General features: G+C 42.0%; 1 protein-coding gene across 7 annotated transcripts in view; it reads left to right on the forward strand.

The window, feature by feature from the left end:
- The first annotated feature begins 3,446 nt into the window (after positions 1–3,446).
- The window catches only part of USF3 (upstream transcription factor family member 3), a 28,060-nt gene continuing 11,165 nt past the window's right edge, over positions 3,447–20,341 (forward strand). Inside the window, exons 1-5 of one of the 7 annotated variants that reach the window (XM_015643944.1) lie at positions 3,447–3,529; positions 5,121–5,212; positions 15,345–15,417; positions 17,281–17,345; positions 19,146–19,174. In XM_015643944.1, the coding sequence (XP_015499430.1) occupies positions 15,403–15,417; positions 17,281–17,345; positions 19,146–19,174 (109 nt within the window). In that variant the 5' untranslated portion in view covers positions 3,447–3,529; positions 5,121–5,212; positions 15,345–15,402. Of the gene's footprint in view, positions 3,530–3,861; positions 5,213–10,233; positions 12,131–15,344; positions 15,422–17,280; positions 17,346–19,145; positions 19,175–20,341 lie in introns of those variants that run through there. The other 6 variants (XM_033517223.1, XM_015643934.1, XM_015643951.2 and 3 more) reach the window with 6 other exon arrangements.

Here is a 20,341-nt window from a genome sequence, read left to right on the forward strand (position 1 = left end):
GAGGAGAGGAAGAGGAACTGTTCTGGAATATTTTTGCATTGATTGGTGAACAGTCTGGAAGGAAACAGACCAGGTGTCAAGAACTCAGGTTTGGGCTTTATAGGTTAAAAAGTTTGAAGTATTAAAATTAGCTGCTAGTTATTGCAAATATTGGCCACAGTCTTTGAAAAACTATGGTCCACCCTTGTAAATGTGACTGGTCTCAACATGCAGCGCATACCCTTCCATACTGACTTTTCTCAGAAAGGTATTTAAGTAAAACTGATCTCTCTTAACAATCCCAGTCTCTTCTCTTAAAGCCATCGTTTGTAATTTCACTGTGCTACTCTTCTCCTTTGAAGTGCCATTTGTGAAGTGATGAAGTTGCACTGCGTCCCAGGTTCTGGAGGAAAAGAGGTGTTTCCCTAGATATTCTGTAGTGTATTCTATTAAGTTCCTCTGGAAACTGCTTTATTAACAGATGGAGTTGCTGGATTTATTAGAATAACGTGCAAAAGCAAAGCTGAGGCTGTGAAACTTGTCTGTAGTCTTGAGTGGCTGCTTCCAGCTGTCTTCCCTGACCTCTGCTGGAGGGCCTGGAAGGCACAGCTGGAAGTGAACTGCTACCAGAAATGCAGCGTTCATCACTTCAACCTCACCAGCAGCTGCAGAGGGTGGAAAACCTTTGCTGTACTTAACCTGCTGCAGCTGTTCTCCAAACCACTTGGCTTTTATTTTTTTCTTCTCCTTCCTCATTCCAGTTGCCTCTTAGAACAACCTTTAGAATATTGGACAACTGAGTTATCCTTTACAGGGAAACTAGCAGGTGCTCCTGATCATTTATGTTGTCCTTTCCCAAAGCTCTGCTGGTTTTACAGCAACTCCCATTCCCCTCACTGTATTCAAAACTTGGGTATTTATGGCACCTCTGTAATCACTCAAGGTGTGCTGTTATCTCTTATTTGTAACTACTTAAAGAACAGTTACCACACCAGGATCTAGCGAATGAACAGTCAGTCATTCACTGCATGTGGAACACTGGGATTGTTCTGCCTTTTAATCAGTTCTCTGTCCCTGTGAGGACGTTATCCTCTGATCCTGCAGTATCTTAGATTACTTTTAAAGTCCTGTCCAAAAGCTCTTACCTGAAGTGCTTTTGAGAATCTCCCAAACCAGTCTTGTCAGGTGAGCATTGTGATCTGTTTCTGGCAGTATTACTTTCCTTTCCATAGGGGTTCTCTAAATCTATTCAGCCCATCTAATCCAGATGCTTTGTAAGGGACAAATGACCTGCCTTATGTTCTTTTCCCTTGCCCTAAAGAGGCATCAATTCAAACAGATAATGGAAAAGTTACTCTATCCCTCTCTTCATTGTGCCTTCTTTCCTCCTTCCCAGTGCTTTAACACTGTAAAAGCATTCAGCTTTCTGCCTGAAGGCATTGTGGCATCACCAGCTGAAGCTCTCTAATCTGCTGAGTTGCCAGCTTTCTTTCACTCCCTTGTATGTACATGACCCATAGTCCAAGCAACTCCTGCACTGGGAAAGATGCACTGACCTGTGTTCTGATTGCCTGTCAGCTGCTCTATCACATCATACAGACTTAGGCCAGTACTGCTCGTTGAATTATTGAATCCAAACCTGCATTACAACCAAGAATTGGGGAGGAAAAAAAAAAAGTTAAAAAAATTGCACTCAAGTTCTTGGTTAAGACTATCTGAAATAAAGTTGCAAAACTTCTTCACTTGTCAAAAGAACAGGAAATTATCTCTTCAATATAAAGCTTTTCTTCCCAGTATTTGTACAAAAGCTGTTTGTTTTCTTTTAACCATCTTGCCATAGGGTTGTAAATTTATATTCTGCAAGAGAAGACAGGCTACTGATACTTAGCAGGTTCCAGTTGTATGTGATTTCACCTATGGATTTTTGCCTGCCCCTGGATTTTTGCCACAGTACTTCAGATATTTAACCCTGTACTGGTATTGACCATGAACTCAAACACATTATAGAGCACAATAAGAATGTCTGAAGGTAAACTTGGTTTTGCTGTTTTGGATGGGGGGAGTGCCTATTTAGTGAAAATCTTCACCAAAAAAAGCACACAACCCTTTAGAAGAGAAACCACCCCTCTCAGTTCATATTGGAATAAATTGATGGAGCAGTGGCATTTCAGATGTCACTTGTCTTCCAGTTTGGTTGTATCATATCAGAACCAAAGATGATGAAAAGCTTAAAAGTGCATTTACATTCCTACTTTACGCTTTCAAGCTGGTATATATAGTAACATTAAAATTCCTCTGCAAAAACAGCTTGGGCCTCAATTCACAGCTCACAAATGGGCTTTTCACTTAATGTCAGCTGCAAGGTTATTTTGCAAGTGGTAGCTATTCAAAATAAAATAGTTTGAGTTATTTAACATCTGATTGCTGCTATGACTCATTTCAGCAGCAGAAGCGTTCTTGGACACTGCTTCATAAACTTGTCCTTGCTCTGTTATATTGTACAAAGGCATATGGATACAAGATGAGGCTGGAACTGGGAAGCTGCCTTATTACGGACGATAATTGAATTAGGGTTAGCAGGAAGTAAAAAGTGAGGTAGTGTGGAGTTGTTAACGATCCACAGTCACTCACTTCGTAGATAAAACGACATTTTTCCTAAATTCTGATTTATTTCATGAAGAAGATGGGGTGCCTCCTTGCCCAGAACTAAGCGTGAGCAGAACGTGTGACAAAGTTAAGGAAAAAAGTCTAATTAAAGCATCAATCATAGCACAGAACAGTCACAGGACGCGGCTCGGCTCCTCGTGAACAGCTCCATGTGGCAAATCTTTAGCCAGCCTTTATCTTTGCTCTCCGTTCCGTTCCAGAACGCCGCTTGCCGAGGGCGCGGGGCAGCAGCTCAGCGCACCAACGCTGTTCTGCTCCGGTGAGGTCTCACACACCCCGCGAGGGAGGTCGGCGAAGGGCAGCGCTCGGGTGACTCCCGCCCTGGCAGGACGGGATTGTTTCATGTGCCAGCAACACGCACAAAATAACACACACAAAGCAACACACGGTCCTTTCCTCATCACCGGTGCCGACGATGCCGCCCAGAACCGATCCAACACCACAACCCTTCCCGTCCCAGCGCGGCCGCTGCCCCTTTAAGAGCTGCCGCCCGCCCCTCCGCGCGCCTCTTCCCGCTGCTCTCATTGGCCGCCCGGGACGCCGCTCCCCGCCAGTTCCTGTTTCGGCCACCTTACCTTGTTGACGCCAGTCTCTGCCTCCCCGCCCTCTGATTGGCCCGCTCCGCCAATGTTTGTGGCGGCGATTGGCCCGCGCCTGCTCCGCCCCGCCCAGTTGAGGGCGAGCGACGCCCTCTCCGGAATGGCGTTGTTGATTGGCCGCGAGGGCTCGCCCCGCGCGCGCCGATTGGCTGCGGCGCGAGCAGCAGGGTGGGCTGCGCGGGCGGGCAGTGGCGCGGAGGCGGCGGCGGGGCTGGCGCGGGGTGTCCGCCCGGCGGAGGATGGTCCCGGCGCTGGGGCCGCCGCGCAGCGCGCCCGGCCCGACCGTGAGTGCCGGCGGCGGGACCGGGGACGGGAGCGGCAGCGGGAGGAGAGGGACCCGGAGCGGCCGCGGCAGCGGGGCCGGGGCGTCGCGCTGGGCCGGGGCCGCGCTCGCCCCGGGATGCCGGTGGGGCCGGTGCCTCTTTGTCCGGCCCAGGTGTGCCCGGGCCGGGCCGGGCAGGGGCTGCGGGGCCGGGACAGGCCGGGGCGCAGCTGAAGAGCGCGGGCGGCCCTCGGCGGTGCGGCCCCCGGGCGGTCGCGGCTCGGTGGCGGTGGCCGGGCTCTGCTCCCCAGGAGTTGTGCGGCTGCGGGGGCTGCCCGTGCCCGGGCTGGGTGAGGTAAAGTCGGGGGAAGCAGCGGTGAAGGTCTGGAGAGCGGCGTGGTTTTACCGCTTTGCGGTCTCGGTGCTGGGAGACAATTGAGCGTGAGTCGCCGTTCGGGGAGTTTGCTCCGGAGGCAGCGGGAGGTGGGCGCCTCAGCCCAGCATCTCCTCAGCGTAGCCCGGCATCCTCCGTGCATCGCGGCCGTGTGCCCGTGTTGGGTGTCACCCCAAGGGGAAGTTAGCCCACTCCAGGGCATGATGTGCGTACAGGGCCGGCCTTTTTGCTTAGACCTCGGTCGCTCGTGGCTGACGTTTCTCGTCGGGCGTGTTATGAGCTTGGTCTCCTAAGGAAGGACGGCTGATGGATGTGTTCGTCTATTCCTTCTCTGCCTGATAATTTTAGCTCTCTGGCCAATTTCTGTCAAATTTGCCAGCAGCAGAGGTTTTAAAGAGTTGAAAGGCTTCAGTTTCATGGAAACCAACATTGACAAGCACAGAAATGTGTGTAACTCACAGCTGCTGCTCACATTAAGGGCAGGACACTTTAAATGCATCTCCCTGTGACAGCACAAATGAACTGAGTCCATTGACATAGCTATGGTTACATACAGCTGTGGCACATGATGCTCATTGTCCAGGGAAGTTTGTGGGGAAAAAATTGGAAATAAGGCAAAGAAAAAGGGAATAGTGATGTGTTGAGTTTCTGTTCATAAGTACAAAAATCACAAAACTGTATTTTTGCTTTTCACATAATAGCTTGGACTTCTGTTAGACTTCATTTAGACATGCAATTATTAAGTACTTCTAGCAGAGATAATAATGGCACAGTTAAGCACCCAGAAGTCAGGTAATGTCACAGCTTGTTTTAGAAGCATGATTTTAGCTTTACTTTTAATATACAAGTCCTTGGGACCAACTTATTTATATGATTGTGTTATATAGCAGTTTAACCAGCTGCAGAGCTTTGTTTGTTGCTCATGAATTCTGTGCAGTGATCAGACGAATGGGAAGTAGGAAACTTCCTTTGAGTAAATGGTTATTATTATAAAGATTTAGAACTTTTAATTTTTGATTTTCCATTAGTGCTGTAACAGTAACTCATAGGTACATTTTGGGATTAAATATGTTTGCCAAGCTTAGAAAGATGCTCGAGTTGTGAGCATGATTTTTAAGGTCCTTGTATTCAAAATATCATGTCAGGTATGTGAAACAGTACAAGAACATTGCAAATTTGGAAATTACTTGCTCCCTTAGAGACTTACTTATTCCCTTAGGTTATGGATGCACGGGAAGATTTTAACGGAGTAGATGAAAAATGGTGGTGGATCCTGGAGGAGTCTGACAGCTGCAAAGAGATAATTAGGATGTAAGTTCTTGATAGTGGCTTTGCTGCTTTGATTCCTGGTTTTTCAAGTAGTGTTCTGAGGAGCTGGCCAGGGACAGACTGAAGTGACTGTCACTGGAGTGGCCCTGGGACATGTGCCTGGTCCAGACCTGCTGTGTGCATTGTGGACTCTCACTTGTAGCTGAAGTTTAGCTGTATTCTGAAAGGTCAAAGATCTCTCAGGAACAAGAAGGCAAAGATTCTGTGAATGTGTTCTGCTGGCTCTGCTGGCTGAGCTACTCCAGCTGTTTTTCACCACAGCTCTTCTTAGGTGAATGTAGGGGATGCTCCTGACTCTCTTTAGGCAGAGGAGTTACAGAGGTAGTTTTTGAGCATTGTTTGGTTGTTGGTGGTTTCTCCCCATGTGCTGAAATTATAAGAACACCTCTGGCTTCCACATATTGAAGTAAAATGAGTTAGGCCACAGAAAGATTCAGGATGGTGCCTTACAAATGTTTAAGCAGGCTTTTAATTTGCAAAATGCCCTGATGCAAAGTGTGTGACATTGTAACCAATCATGTCCCACGTGGATCTGAATTATTATAACTTATGAGTTGAAGGTGGTTGCTGCAGGAAGAAGTAGACATGAGAGGAAGTCAAGGGTTGGGACATGCTGGATTTGACAAGAGCCATTCTGTGGTTTAATTTTTGTACAGTAGTGCTTTTTAAGGTCTTAAAAATTACTTTTTAAGTGACACCTGTCAGGGGGGAGGTATAAATAGTGTAGCATTTGATATGAAGGGCTTCCCAATGAATCATGGTTGGTTGTGTCTCAAGAACTTGTGAAAAGTACCACCAAGTCTGTGCCACTTTGAAGGACAGTGATAGCTTTCAAAGTAGGAAAACACATTCATATTTATCCTGAGGAATTTGATTTGATTAAAGTAATCAAAAACACATCTGGAATGAAGAACTATAAAATGACTGGCAGTACTGTGGACAGACAGTACATCAGGCTGGAGGCAAGTACATTTCTTCAGGGCCCTGAGATTTATAACTGGAGTTGTTATGAAAAGATCAGAAACGTTAAAGCTGTTAGATGGTATGCATGCACACATTTACACATCTATTTTCATTTAAAAACCTTTGTTGTATGTGCAGCTTCACTGGCATTTTCATCAGGGACATGGCTCAGTAATGTTATTTAACTGAAAACTGTCTCATCTGAAATTCTCGACTGTGGTATGTATTCAGTTTTAATGAGGGGGAGTATTCAAGCAGTGTTCAAGTTATTTCAAATTACAGTAAAACATGTAAAGGTCTCACTTCCTTGATTAGGAAGTGCTGTGCAGTGCCCAGTTTATGTAATGCTGACCTAACTTGCTGTTTGAAATACAATTCTGGCTTTTATGCATGGATATAATGTGTCCAAAGTGTACTTTGGTTTGCTGCCTTACCAGTGAAGTGCTGTCGTCATGCTTAGAGTAAGCATGAAAGAGGTTTTGCTGTGTGCACAAGATTGACAAATTGTGTGTAAACTGGGTTTGTTTCCTGTATGAAAAACTATGCCTTTAGTTCTCGAAGGTGAATGAGTTACTTTTGCAAGCATGACTGACCATAGCAATCTCTTACATCAGCCATGCTGGGTGCCATTTGATTCAGAGAATAATGAAGTACTAGGCTGCTAAAAATGTTTCATGCTTCCTGGTAACAAGTGCCTTTCTCACTCAGTTACCTGAACTTCCATCAGGTTAACTGACCAATGTGAAAACCACAAATTGAAATCAGCTCCATCTAAAAGCACATCTCAGTCATGCTGGTATTCTGCTACCTGAATGGATTCTTTGTGGTCCATCTCTAGTGAGGCTGGAATGATCCAAATATGGAGCCATGAACTTTTAGGTCTAAATCTAGGTTCCTCAGAAGCTGTCATCCATTCTTCCAGCTTTTGGTGTGGTGGGCAGTCCCATGAAAAGATTGTAGAAAGCATTGACCATTAGCCTGCTGACACAATAGCAGTATAAGGGTTTTATGAGGAGAGGAGACCCTAAAGATTTGTTTATTCTTCAAGTAACTGAAGTTTAACTGAAAATAATATTGTCCATTTGGGGTGTCTGCCTGCATCTGTAGTCTGTGGCTGGCTTCAGGGACACTTAACTCATGCCAGCCTTCAACCTTTGAAGCTGGACTCTGCTTTGCTTTCATGCATCAGTGAAGCTGTTACCTAGTTGAACATAGTTCTTGTACAGAGCTTCATGCTACAGCTCTTCGTGCTCATTTACTCCAGTAGTAAAGTGGTACTCCAAACCAGCAACAAGGAACATATTTTCACTGCTGGAGTATCCCTAATATTCAGAGATGCTTTAATTCAGAAATGTTTAAATATTATGCATCTATTGCTTAAATACCTTCTTCTTCATGAAAATCCCTCACTTGATGGAGATTCTGGGACTTCTTGTATAATTGAAGAAGCTTAACTAGTTTTGGCATCATCTTGAGTCAGTTTCACACATATTAAGCCAGCACTGCCACCATGAGAAGCAATCTTGTTTCAGTGCACTTATTTGGGAGTGTGGTGCATCTCTGTGATCTTTTTGCAAAGTAAATTCTAAGTTGAAGTAGTGTTCTCATCTGGCCTCATGGGTGAGGAGTGCTGGTGAACCAGGGGAGAGACTACATCTCTCAGCAATATTTTGAAGGAGTTGGGACGGTAGGGGAAGATAACCATCTCAAGGATTTTCCCATTATTGCTAGAAGAAATAGGCTGACAGGAATTTTGTGCAGTTCAACGAGGGCAAAATCCTGCACTTGGGGAAGAACATATCAGCCCACCAATACATAGCTGGAAAGTGCCTTGGCAAAAAAGGACCTGGTGGACACCAAGTTGAACATGAACTAACAAAGTGTCCTTGTGGCAAAGGTGGCGAGTGGGCTCCATTTGATACAGGAGTGTCAGCGAGCTGAGGGAGGTGATCCTTCCACTTCACTTGGCACTGGTGAGGCCACACCTGGCATCTTGTGTTGGGTTTTAGGTTCCCCAGTACGAGAAAAACATGTATGTACCATAGAGAGTCCATTGAAAGGCCACAAAGACAATGTACAGGAGCATCTCTTGTCTTGAGAGGCCAAGGGAGCTGTGATTGTTCAGCCTGGAAAGGAGAAGGCTCAGGGAGAATCCCACCTGTAAACTGTCTCAACAGACTTTACAGTCCATCTTTGTGGTTTTTCTGTTTTATTCTGGGCAGGAATGGGAAGACCCTGTGTTTCCTAGCTTGGAAATATTAAGTATGTGAGCTGTCCCTTGCTAAGGAATGCAATGGAGTTCTCCCACTCCTAGTTTCACTTTAAGGTATTTACCAAGTCAGTCTTAGGTGGCAACAGGGAGGTAATTTCACAGTTATAGAAGAAAAAGATAGAGTAGAAGTAAGTAATTTTCATTTTATGGAATGTTTTTTAATGAAGTAAAACTTGCAGGATCATGGTATCAGTCTGTCCCATTTATCCATTCCTTTTAGACTGCTGCGAAGTAGTAACTTGGAAATCTGGTTGAAGTTTCTTCTCTATTGTCAGTGTTAAATTTCTACTGCAGTCTTATTTGCTTTTCCTAGTGCTTTCAGAACTACTTACTCACCTCAGATAGCTAATATACAGTAACTCTCCTAAGCTAAATAAGTAGTTCCTAAAGCGGTGGATTTACTGAATTCAGTTTTTCTATGGATTTGCACCTAATAGGTGCGTTTTCTTGTGTCTAATGTGAATTGATTTTGATTTTTAATTTCGTCTTTGAAAGTGTTATGAAAGTGTGCTTGCTTTCTCTGGTCATCTGGGCTCAGATAATTTTAGTTTGGACCTCTCTGTTAAATATAATTAAAATAATGTGCAGCTTTATCTCTGCCAGTATTATTCAAAACTGTCAACCTGTCAAACATCCAGATTGCAAGATGAGTCCTTTATTCCTGGAACTGAAGTAATTGCCCAGTGCACCCACTTCATAGATCCAAGAAAAAAACCTCTGAAAATCAAAGGTGTAATTGCATTGAGGTTGTGAAGGAGAATGAGCTGCCTGTCCACTAAAACCTTTAGTGAGTAGTCTGCTTATAAAATGTACGTTGCAAGGTTGTGGAGGCTTTGTTTGGTTTTCTTGGATTTGGGGGCAGAGTGTGTGTGCTTGTTTTTGAAAGCTCATTGAAGTGTAATTAGTGAGTTTGTTTGATGAGTTTATACATTAAAACTGAAATTCTGTTTTATGGTACCTTCTTCCTCAGCCATTTTTGATTTTGGCCCCATTAAGATTCATAGGGAAATCCCGTAACTCTGGAAGGGCAGAGATTTGTTTGTAACAGAATCTCAGTTTTGATCTCTTCTGCATGTTGTAGTGGAACTTTTTAGTGCAGGCCCATAGAATATTGCTTTCTTTATCATGGACCCTTGATGAGTTCTTTGTTCGTGTCAGATTTCTCAAACTCCAAGCCTATAAAATATTTAAGGACTTGACTGTGTAATCCTTTGTACTGAATGACTCATATCTGAAAAGAAGAAATTTGACACATAAACTCTCTGGATGCCCTGAACATTTTGCTTCTAGGATATTTTGCCCCGCTTGTTAGTTAGGGTCCTCAGGAGAGAGCAGCAAAGCAGTTTGGCACGTGTCAGAAAATGCCTTGACACCTCCTTGGGACCTTACATGGTTTTATAAACAGACTGTGTGAGGATCCTTTGTAGTTGCAGAACAAAAAGAGCTCAGCTTAAAACAAAAGCAGTGAAGCAAAGAATACTGCTCTGGCTAAATCATTGTAGCCAAAATGAATGTTTTTATGTTGTAATTCTTAATCGGTTGTCAGGCTCTGTGACAAGGTACTGCTCTTTGGATAGAGATTTCATTTCTAGATAAGGTGACATGAGAAAGCAGAATTGGGCTGGCTGTCGCTGGAGCAGGTTGCCCAGGGAAGCTGCAGGTGCCCTATCCCTGGAAGTGTTCAAGGCCAGGCTGGATGGGGCTCTGAGCAACCTGGTTTAGTGGGAGGTGTTCCTGCCTAAGGCAGGGAGGTTGGAATGAGACGATTTTTAAGGTTCCTTCCAACCCAAACCATTTTGTGATTCTATGACTTACAGCTTCTACATTTGTCCAGTCATTCTTTGGTGTTTCAAATACAGCTTTCATACATGGATGGATTCCTGAGTTATAAATAACCATCTTGGTCACAGCATTTGGAGACCATGATGATTTGTATGTTTCAGCTCTTTTTCAGGAAAACAATTCCTTGTTCTTTAGGCAACATGCTGCTGCAAGGCTGTGCTCACTGAGGGCTGCCCTTGCTCAGGAGTGAGTGGCAGAGCACTCTCAGCCTCAGCCTGCTGCAGGCAATCTTTGCCATCTGATCCAGGTAACCTAACCCACACCCCCACCACAGAGGTGATGACCTGTGTTAGGAGGAACTTGCCCGCAATTCACTTGGTATCCACTTAGCCTTCACCATCAAAACATGCTTGTGGCTCCTTTGTCAAGCACAGCATAATTAGATGTCTGTCTTCTCTTTGAAAACCACTTTCTGTTTTGAAGTGTACCACGGATCACTGGGCATTGGAAGCCAGGGAGATGAGCACTGTCTTTCGACATAGAGACATTTTTCACACCTTCTCACTTCCTTAGTGAAATTGGTACAGGTGGTAACTTGTAAATCTCAGCGCAATACATGGAGAACAGGGGATCAGGAGGATTTCCCTGGTTATTCCTTTTTTATTTCCTAAAGAAAAGAGTGATGGTCCCCTTATTTTGAGTAGCTGAAGACACACTTTAAGGTGAGAGCCCTTTGTGATTCTGGCTTGTGCACTGGTTGCATAATTACAGTTCTTTAGCTCCCAAATGTCTGCTTCCCTGTAACACTTGCCCCAGACCACAGGAGATGGTTCCCTTAGGCATCTTCCTTTGCTTGCACTGTGCACTTCAGTTTGTTTGCAGTACCAAGATCATCTGCACAAGGTATGGGGGTGGCAGCAGCTCTCACCTGGGTGCAAAATGTCCAGAAATACCTCTCCTTAAATATTTTGCAGTGAGTAAGAGACTTGGTTCTGTGGACATGAGCACTCTCTCTGCCCCTCCTCTAAGGTGTAAAAATAAATGTACTTAGGTAGACTCTGGAGGGAACAACAGTAGACAAAGAAGAATAAATATGAGAGCTGGATCTTCAGGTGATTAACAGGGAAGTTTATTTGTTGTTGTTTGTTGTTGTTTTGTTTTTTTTATCTTATGACGTTTTATTGAGCAGATCTGGTCAGGATTTCTCCAAGTGACCCTACACCTGTGCTATCCTAAAATATGGTTTCAAAACTAAATGGTCAGTGCAGTTGCCATTGATATTTTGAAAATTACAAATGAAAACAAAACTAATGTAGATATGAGGAAATATCACTTGAGTAATTACGCTTTCTCTTCCTCCAATGCTATTACAAAAAAAAAAAAACCCTGAACATTTTCTTTCTAGTTCTTGCATGTTGTTACATAAGAGCCTTACTAGAACTTTGCTTTAAGTCAACAGGAGGAAAAATACTAATATATTTCAGTTTAGATAATACAAACAAAAGAGGCAGAATAAAAATATCTAAAGCAGATAAATTTTCTTTCTATCTGTTGTTTGTAAGCACCTTAAAAAAAAAAAGTTGCCTCATGTAATAAGTTTTTGCTTATTGGCTTTGTTGTTTGTTTTTTTTTAAACTTTTGCAGAAGCTCTGGGAACAGTTTGGTTGGCCTGGGAAACTCTGAACTGGTTTGCATCAGGAGTATCTTCCTCAGCACAAGGTGGCAGTCCCACTCTGAGCCAGCTGGTCAGCCAGCATGTCCACGCTGCAGGGCTGGTCACAGACCCAGCCGTGTCCAGTCCTTTACCTGACCTCACTTCTCCTCCTCTGCTCAGGTTTTTGTAAACATCTGGGAACTTCACCTCTTTGAGAGGTTGCAGTTAGGTCAGTCAATGGGCCCAGCTGCTGTGAGGGAGTGGAGTAAGGGACGCAGTAACAGGGAAATCTCAATTTCTTCCGAAACCAAACTGATAGATCTTTTTCCTCCTATCAGGAAAAATAACATTTTTCATTTTCCTATATGATAGTCAGCAGGTTGCTTTGATAGGCTGCAGTAGTTAATGGACACAGGTAACAATCACAAAGGTAAGCTTTGTGTTAGTGTTTCCTGCAGTCATTTTATTAGGTAAATACAAAAATAGAATAGAACCATTCCAAGGGGGAATAAAGAAAGGGCAGTAAATTGTGTCTCTTGATTGCAAGGGCACCTTGCTTGTCATTAAAAGCTTGGATGAAGTCCCTGATTAAAGCTAGCTTTGTTCTCAAACATGCATGGAAGATTGGAGAAGTGAGCTCCAGCAGTTACTTGGATGAAGAAGACACTCTGTCTCAGGAAAAAAGCATTTGAGTAATTCTTATTTGTGCCTTGGAACTGATCTTAGCTTTACATTAAGGCTAACTGCATGAGGTATACATGTAAGAACCAGTAAGAACTGTGAGATTGCAGCAGTGTGACAGCATAAGCTTGCTGAAGGATATTGAGACAAAGAAAGATTTGGACTGCTGGTAGGTTTGCAGAATATGTGTAGTTGCATATAAAAAAGATTATTTCTGCCTGATGCAGAAGAGTGGAATGGCTTTACTAATTTGAGGAAGATTGTCTTGTACAGCCAAAGGTAGCAGATTGGAATAATTATTTTCTTTCTTAAAATGAATATTAAATTTGGAAACAATTCCTAAATAGGGAGTAAAAAAATAATACCAAATAAAATAATCTGAATTAGCTTTTTCTTATATTTGCTGAGTGCATGTTTTGAAGAAGAGATTTAATCAAATTTGCTGAATAACACCTGGAAAGATGGGTGGTAGACAAGAAGATGTTTAAATAAATTTGTTTTAAGTTTATACCCTATGTTTCAGAACAGTGGAAGAGATTAAATTATGTTAAACTTTAATCTTCAGAACAAAAAATATCCTTTAATTTCTGAGGATGACATTGCATTTAAATTAAAATCAATATTTTATGTTGACATTGTGAAAACTGTTAACTGCATAAAGCTTGAGGGAAGCTTGGTACTAAATAAATATAAATGATGAGTTTCTGCTTCTTCATCTGTTCTAAGAATTTGGATTTTGCTACATTTTCTCTGCAGATGACATTCCGCTGAGCGAGCATATTTCATGAGTGAACTTAAAATACATTTGTCTCTCAGCTTATGAGGCAAATACTTGTCTTCTGCTTTAGAGAATCCATGAAGGGATCTTGCCATGAAGAAGTAGTACCTGACAAGGGAGAAGTAAAGGGAAGCCCACTGTCAAAGCTCTGCCCATGCAACAGCTGAGGGGGAGAAGTGAAAAATCAGTGTAAACATTCATTAGCCCTCAGAAATCTCCACCTGGGCAGTATTTTTGTTTTCTATTTAATTTACAAAGCCCCTGTTTTCAGCAGCCCTTAAGAAAACCTCCTCCCTGGTATTGTCAGCTTGAGCTGTTTCATGGATTATCAAGTAAAATGCAAAGGTTTCTGTCCTTACAGAATAAGAACAGGGAAAACCAGCTTCAGTTCTCATGGTACAATCTATCAGTAGAAAGCCCAGAGTTTTAGAGAAGTGTTACTTAACAAATTTAACCATTTATTTTCAGTGGAGCTCAAAATAAACCAATTGATTAATTAGATAATGTTACAGCCTTGCTTTTTCCTCTCAGGACCACGAAAGTTGGGAGCATTGGTTGAGTGGTAAACTGATAAACTTCACCTGAAGTAATTCCACAGTAAAGTGGAGTTAGGGTATCAGTCACAACATTCCTGTGCCATGTCCCCTATGTGAAATGGGCTGCAGATCCCAGTGGAACTGAAGCATATCAAACACAGACTTTAAGTTTACATTTGTGAGGCTTATACACTCAGTGTGGCAACAAATGGCTTGATGCAGGGAACAGCATCACTTGGAAGAAGCTTACTGACATTATTTTAAAAAGAAGGGCAGAAGAGGAAGAAAGAAGTGGGGTCTTTGACATGTAATAAAAATTTTCTATTATTTTTCAGGATAAAAAATGGTTAGGAACTATATTAATAAATTACAGCACAAATTTTCACTAGGGCCTTGTCTATCTATCTTCCAGAATTCTATATACAATGAATTACTGAATCATTTCAGCATCTGCTCAGCATTAAGAAATAAGGCAGTTGGAATATTGTGTATATCATGACTTTGGGAGATAGGAATGGCTGCTGTTAAGAAAAAGAACTTTGCTGAGTGGACACAGGAGAAGCTAAAATACAGGAGTATGGAGAACTCGTGTCAGGAGGGAGAAGTGGGTGCTCTGACTTAGGGCAGGGGGAAGATGGGGCTGTGAATGTGTTCTGGGCCATGCAGCTGGAGTCAGAACAGCTGTGTCTTCTGGGGAGGGGTCTTTGTGGGTGGGTGCTTTTTTACATCCTTACCTTCACACAGTTGTGCTTTCTCTGTAGCCCTGCATGGTAGCTGACCATCTAAATCCACACTGATGCTTTCTGTGTTAAATACACTGCAATTCAGAAATACTCCTTTGGTTCTTGAGCTGTATAAATTTGCAAGATTAAAAAAATTTGATTGCTTGGTAAATACATTAGTCTTTCAAAAATGTGAAGTTCACCAAAACTAAGACCTCTTTTATCTTTTTGCTCTGATTTCCAGCATATTTGCTATGGTCTCATAATGCCCAATAACAGACATCTCAGTTCTGTCTTTAATAGGTGGTGCAGAAATCAAGAAACAGGGTATGTGACTGCCACATGACACAATCCAGAATCTTCCTTTTTCTAAGTACATTTGAGAGCTTTGCTTTACCAGAAGTGTGCCCATGTGCTCACATCCTCACTAAACAGAAACAGTACTAAATTAAATGATCCCTTTGCCCCGTCAAGTACTTATTTCACTTGCTACACAAGGTGCTGCCTCAGTGATGGATATATGAGTGTAGTGTCACCAGGCAGCTGCTCTGCTGCTCCTGTCTCTACTGGTAGCCTTAATGGACATAGGTTCTGCTGGGAACTCTGCTGAAAGGAGGTGTGCTGGCCTCAGTCACTCCATGTACACCTGAACATCTCTCTGGTTGCCAACAGTGTCCAAGATGTCTGGGCTCTAACTGGGTTTTATTTTTTTTTTTTTATAATCAGAACCGTTCATCTGCTAAGGTCTCCCAGCTAACCCCTTCATCATCACCTGGTACAGTGAATGCAGCTAGAATCAGTGAGTAAGTACTACTGACCATCACCAGCTCTCTGCAGGAGAGATAAGTGATAGATGCCTTGGGTGGGAAACTGGCTTTCTTGGCTTTCAGAGTTGTGAGTTTTTACTAACTTGGACAGCCTGGTATAACAACTGGATTAATCTTACTAAATATAAACTCAAATAAATTTGTTTTTAATCCAAGCTAATTAGATTTAAAGGAGAAGAAATCTTGTTTTTAAGACAAGGTAACACAGTTTATAAGGGCGTGCATGGAAGTGCTGAAGTTGCACCGCTGCTTTCTCCCACAGTAAAAGACTGTTAACTCTCTCAGGTGTTTTCATAATTTATGCAGGGGATGGTCAGTGAGCACAGAGAAAGCAGAGTTTGGAGGGATATAAATGGAAAGTGATGTGTTCCCATTGCTGGCTGGAGAGGGCTGTGATGGCTGTGTTTAGGTAGGCTGTGTGTAACACCCTGTGAGGCAGTGGAATGCTCTAACTCCTCTTAAAAGTGGATTAAAGTTTTGTGATGTTGTGAACGCTGCTGTGTAGGTGGAGTTGAATTATGTTCCTGAAATCTTCAGGCACTTTGAGTTCCCTGAGTTGGATCTATTCATAGATGTTTCTTGTTCAAGAAACATTCAAAGATGTTTCTTGTTTGCTTTATTTTATGGTTTGCCGACATCTCCCAAGTCTTCCCTGGAACAGAGAAAGTACTCCAAAATTAGAGTGGTAAACAGCTTCAGCCCTAATGTTTTTCATCCTTTAATCTTTTCTGAATGCACTACATTTAATTAACTTCTAGAAAAAAAGGCCAAAAAGCAGTATCTAAATTCAGCTGTGGTACAATACTAATTATTTCTGTTAGTGTGACACACACACGGGTGTGTGCACAGAGCACTTTGTGAAGTGAATGCTTCAGTGCTTTGGGAGCTCCATATATTCTGATTTTCTGGTTTGTAAGGACATTATTTTGGGGGCTTGTTTTTGATGTCAGTGCCAGTAGTGGTAGGCTCAGTTTACATTAATAACTGCTTGGTGTTTAAAGTTACACTAAAAACCACCCCCGTTTCCTTGCAATCCAAAAAAATAGACAAAAAATACCCTAAAGATTGAATGAAGCCAGTGAGCTTTCCAGGAGTAGCCAGGGAAAGGTGAAGCCACAAGGAGTTTGAGGGCCCGTGGGGAGAGTTGCAATAACAGGTTGGTGAAAGAGTGTGAAAGTAAATACAGAGTTCAGACATATCAAAAAACAGATCTTTTTTTTCCTGTTGTCATCTACAGTATACATTGCTCTCAAAAATATATTTCTCTGGTAGATATGCGTTCAACCATCATTGACTTAATCTCATCTTTTGTGTAGTTTTATAATGTTTTTGTTTGTCTAAATACAGGCTACCTATCTGTTCAAGATGAGGACAAGTTAGATGCAATTCATTAGGCTGTTATGTATAACTTCAGTTCATAACTTTAATTTTAACTGAATTTTACATATCTGAGAGCATAGGGGTGTCATTTTTTTGGTTGTTTTGAGGTATACAGTAATTTAATAGCAAGTAAGTTTTGTAATCTGCTACATTAAGAGCACTCTAAACTTGTAGCTTATGAAATGTCCTCATTGTAGCTTGTTTTTTGCTTAGCATTCATACTTTATTTTGAACTGGGAATTGAATGCATATTCAGTAAGGAAGGGCTGATAAGGGAAAACGTTTTTTAATGTCACAAAAAAAACCCCAGTCTGAATCAAGGGGATGGACTTGTGCCTACACTGTAGTGGGGCCCCATCCTTGTGCTCCAAGGCAAACCCATGTAACAAATGTCATGGGCTAAGAATTCAGAAAAGTGCAGGAATTGTTAATTCCTTCCATGATTTTTTCCTCAGACTCTCTTCTCCGAAACCATGCCAGAGATGACAGAGAATGAGACACCTACTAAGAAGCAACATCGGTGAGTTTCTGTGGGAAAATGACTCTTTAGTAGTTCCATGGTCTGCGACCACGTTGCACTCACGAAGTTTCTAGCTAAAAGTTTGGCAATAATGGTATGGACAAGAAGTTCTGTGTGTTCATCAGGGTTGATCTAAAAGTTTCTCTCTTTCCCTGTCTATGCCAAACTATTTGTTAAAGATACATCTACCTGGGTCACTTTAATTTTTTCACTGACAATTCTGATGTGTGTAAAACTGTGTTGCTATCTCGGTTAGAGCACAGCCTCTATTTTTATGGAGGCTCCTTGTAGATATATGTAGTATAATTTTGACAGGGTAATTTAGAACTCTTCGTCAACTCCCATTGGAATCTGGATCTTGCATCTCAAATCTCTGCTGCAACTCGAACTACGCCTTGAGGTTGTACAACAACACTATGACCAAAATTTGTGACAAAGTGACTCAGCACTCATTAGAACTTTTCCACAGTTTTGTTCCTTTGTATTAACATGGGTGATCTAATACCTTATTACTACTAGGTAGGCATGTAGGATATGATTTATAATCAAGAAAGGCTCAGAGAGAGCACTGATTTGTCCTACAGAAAGTTTTCAGTCTTTGCAGACTTCACAACACTTTCTTACCTGACTAATAGAGCATTTTGTGTTCTGTGATGGTAATGTCAACCAAAGGACAGCTGGGTCTCTCCACTCCTTATATTCTTGTTCACATTTAGTATTACTGATCATCTTTAGGCATTATTTCTTAGCAGATGTCTCTGGGCCTGACCTGTAACAGTAACATTACTGTCTTGTAACTCTTGTCTGAGTTATTCCAGGTGCACACTATCTTCAGCGAGTTACCAGCAATAGGTATCAACTCAAAGTGTAAAGGATGTACTGTGCCTCATAGTAATCACACCTCTTCCACTTGTATCTTGCATTCTTAGCTCAGATTGCTTGCTACATCGAAAAGGACAGCTAGAGTGGGAGTGTGCTACTGGACAGAAGGTTTTTGAAATTGATTTTTTCTGGAATTTTGCTTTTTCCAGAAAACATGTGCTTTGCTTTACTGTACTTCCTGGAAATATTGCATGTGTATAGTACATCTTTATATATGTAGAGTATAAATTTGAAATTTATTGACTGCCAGTAAAGCAATTTGAGACATTGCACAGTGTTTGCTGCCATCAGTCCAGTAGTCTCAGGTGAACATCTGAAACCAAACATAACCCTCACAAGCCCAAATCACAGAATTTTCAGAATTTTGAGACAGTAAAGAACGGGAGCTTCAGAGGGAACTGTATTTTTGGTTTCTCTCACAAAGGAAGCCTCTTTGACACCAGAAGCTATGATTTTTGAAGGCAATGTGGTAGGAAAATCAACTTGCATGGTAGTTTTCTCCTGTTTCAGTGATCCAGTGAATGTAAAAGCAACATTTCAGATAAATATTTAACTGTCTTGTTCCTCAGAAACAAAACTACTTTTTATTAATCTTTGGCCTTTTTGAACACTGCATAGTGTAACAGAAATATAAAAACCCAGCTCTCCACTATAAATATCTACTAATAATCAAGTGGAACATTACACTGTGCCTTGTTACATTGCAATTGATTTAAGTCTGAACATGAACAAATTTTTGATAGAAACTCTTTAATACCAATGTCTAACAACATCTGATTGTGACTTCTGGTGTTCTAGTTCACTAGACTGTAGCATTTAGTATTTTTAGCTGTAATACAAATAATAAAAGAAATACTTGTTTGTATGCAGATCTTTAACCTTCAGTTTCACATGAGTCTTTCCCCTTACATTTTACAGAAAGAAAAACCGGGAGACACATAATGCAGGTAGGAACATCATGCTTTGCTGTTTGGTCTGAAAATAAGCCCAAATATTTTGGAGCAATAAAACACTTTGCATGGAGAAGGTTCTTCCATAGGAGTTTAGTACAGTGAAAAAGCCTCATCCTATCAAACACTTTTCTGTGTCCTTGCATAAAATATCTGTTCAGATTGTTTCTAGTTTGCTGTTTTCCACAGCACAAACTTAAAGTATGAAGGAGCACCGTCCCCCTGCCTTTCCAAAGCTAGTAAATTACGAAGCAAACAATTTCAGCTGTGAAATTCCAAAGGAAAACAACTGCATAGGCATTCACATGCAACTAATATCCACCTGTGTCAAAACAGAGACAGGTGTCCTACCTGAGAGCATTAGAGACTCCCTGGATTAGAAGTACTTCTCTAGCCTATTCCTAAGGACACATTTGGATGCTGACACCCCAGAAGTTCTGTGCAAATGTTGGCTGTATGTTGCAGCAGTCACATCCCTTCAGGATGCAGGAGGGCAGCACACAGTGTCTAACACCAACAGCATCTTCTACAGGTGGGAACAGAAAGATGGACTGGGAAAGAGTCTGGCAGTCTTTGGCCTGGTTTATCCAAAGAAATTAATTGCAGTTCTTCTTTTACTGAGCAGCAGTATCATGTGGTCAGCACAAAGTCAGCTGGAAAAACCACTGAGTACCTTCCATATGAAGCCTGTGCAATGTTGTGTTTGTTGAGTGTGCTCAGGGTGTGGCCAGCTTCCTAAGAATTAAAGAGGAACAGGAAACAGTCTTCCCAAGTTTACTTCTAAGATTGCTGGCCTCATTGGAATTCCCAGTTCCTGTTTCACGTGTTGATAGCTTTCCAAAATCTTTATCACCTGGGCTGAACTCTGTAGTATGTGGGGACCAGCTCCTTCCATGCCTATACTTTCTTAGTCATTAGTATCTGGAAAAGCTGAGGAGAGTGTTGCAAATATTACCAAAACAAAAGAGTAGCACTTCACAAACACAGTGTTATCTGTATGTATTAGTAAGATATATAAAGGTTAAGTCCCAGGTGTCCTGTGTTTTAATTTTTACAGAGGTGGTCTAATTTATATGGTAAATTTCTTGCATAAGAAACTATGTCTTGCTGTGTTTGGTGTGTTTAAGCTTGTCTCTGTCAATGCCAGCAGTCTCTCCTGAAATA

The sequence above is a fragment of the Parus major genome, chromosome 1 (assembly GCF_001522545.3).
Source record: "Parus major isolate Abel chromosome 1, Parus_major1.1, whole genome shotgun sequence".
Lineage (NCBI taxonomy): Eukaryota > Metazoa > Chordata > Aves > Passeriformes > Paridae > Parus > Parus major.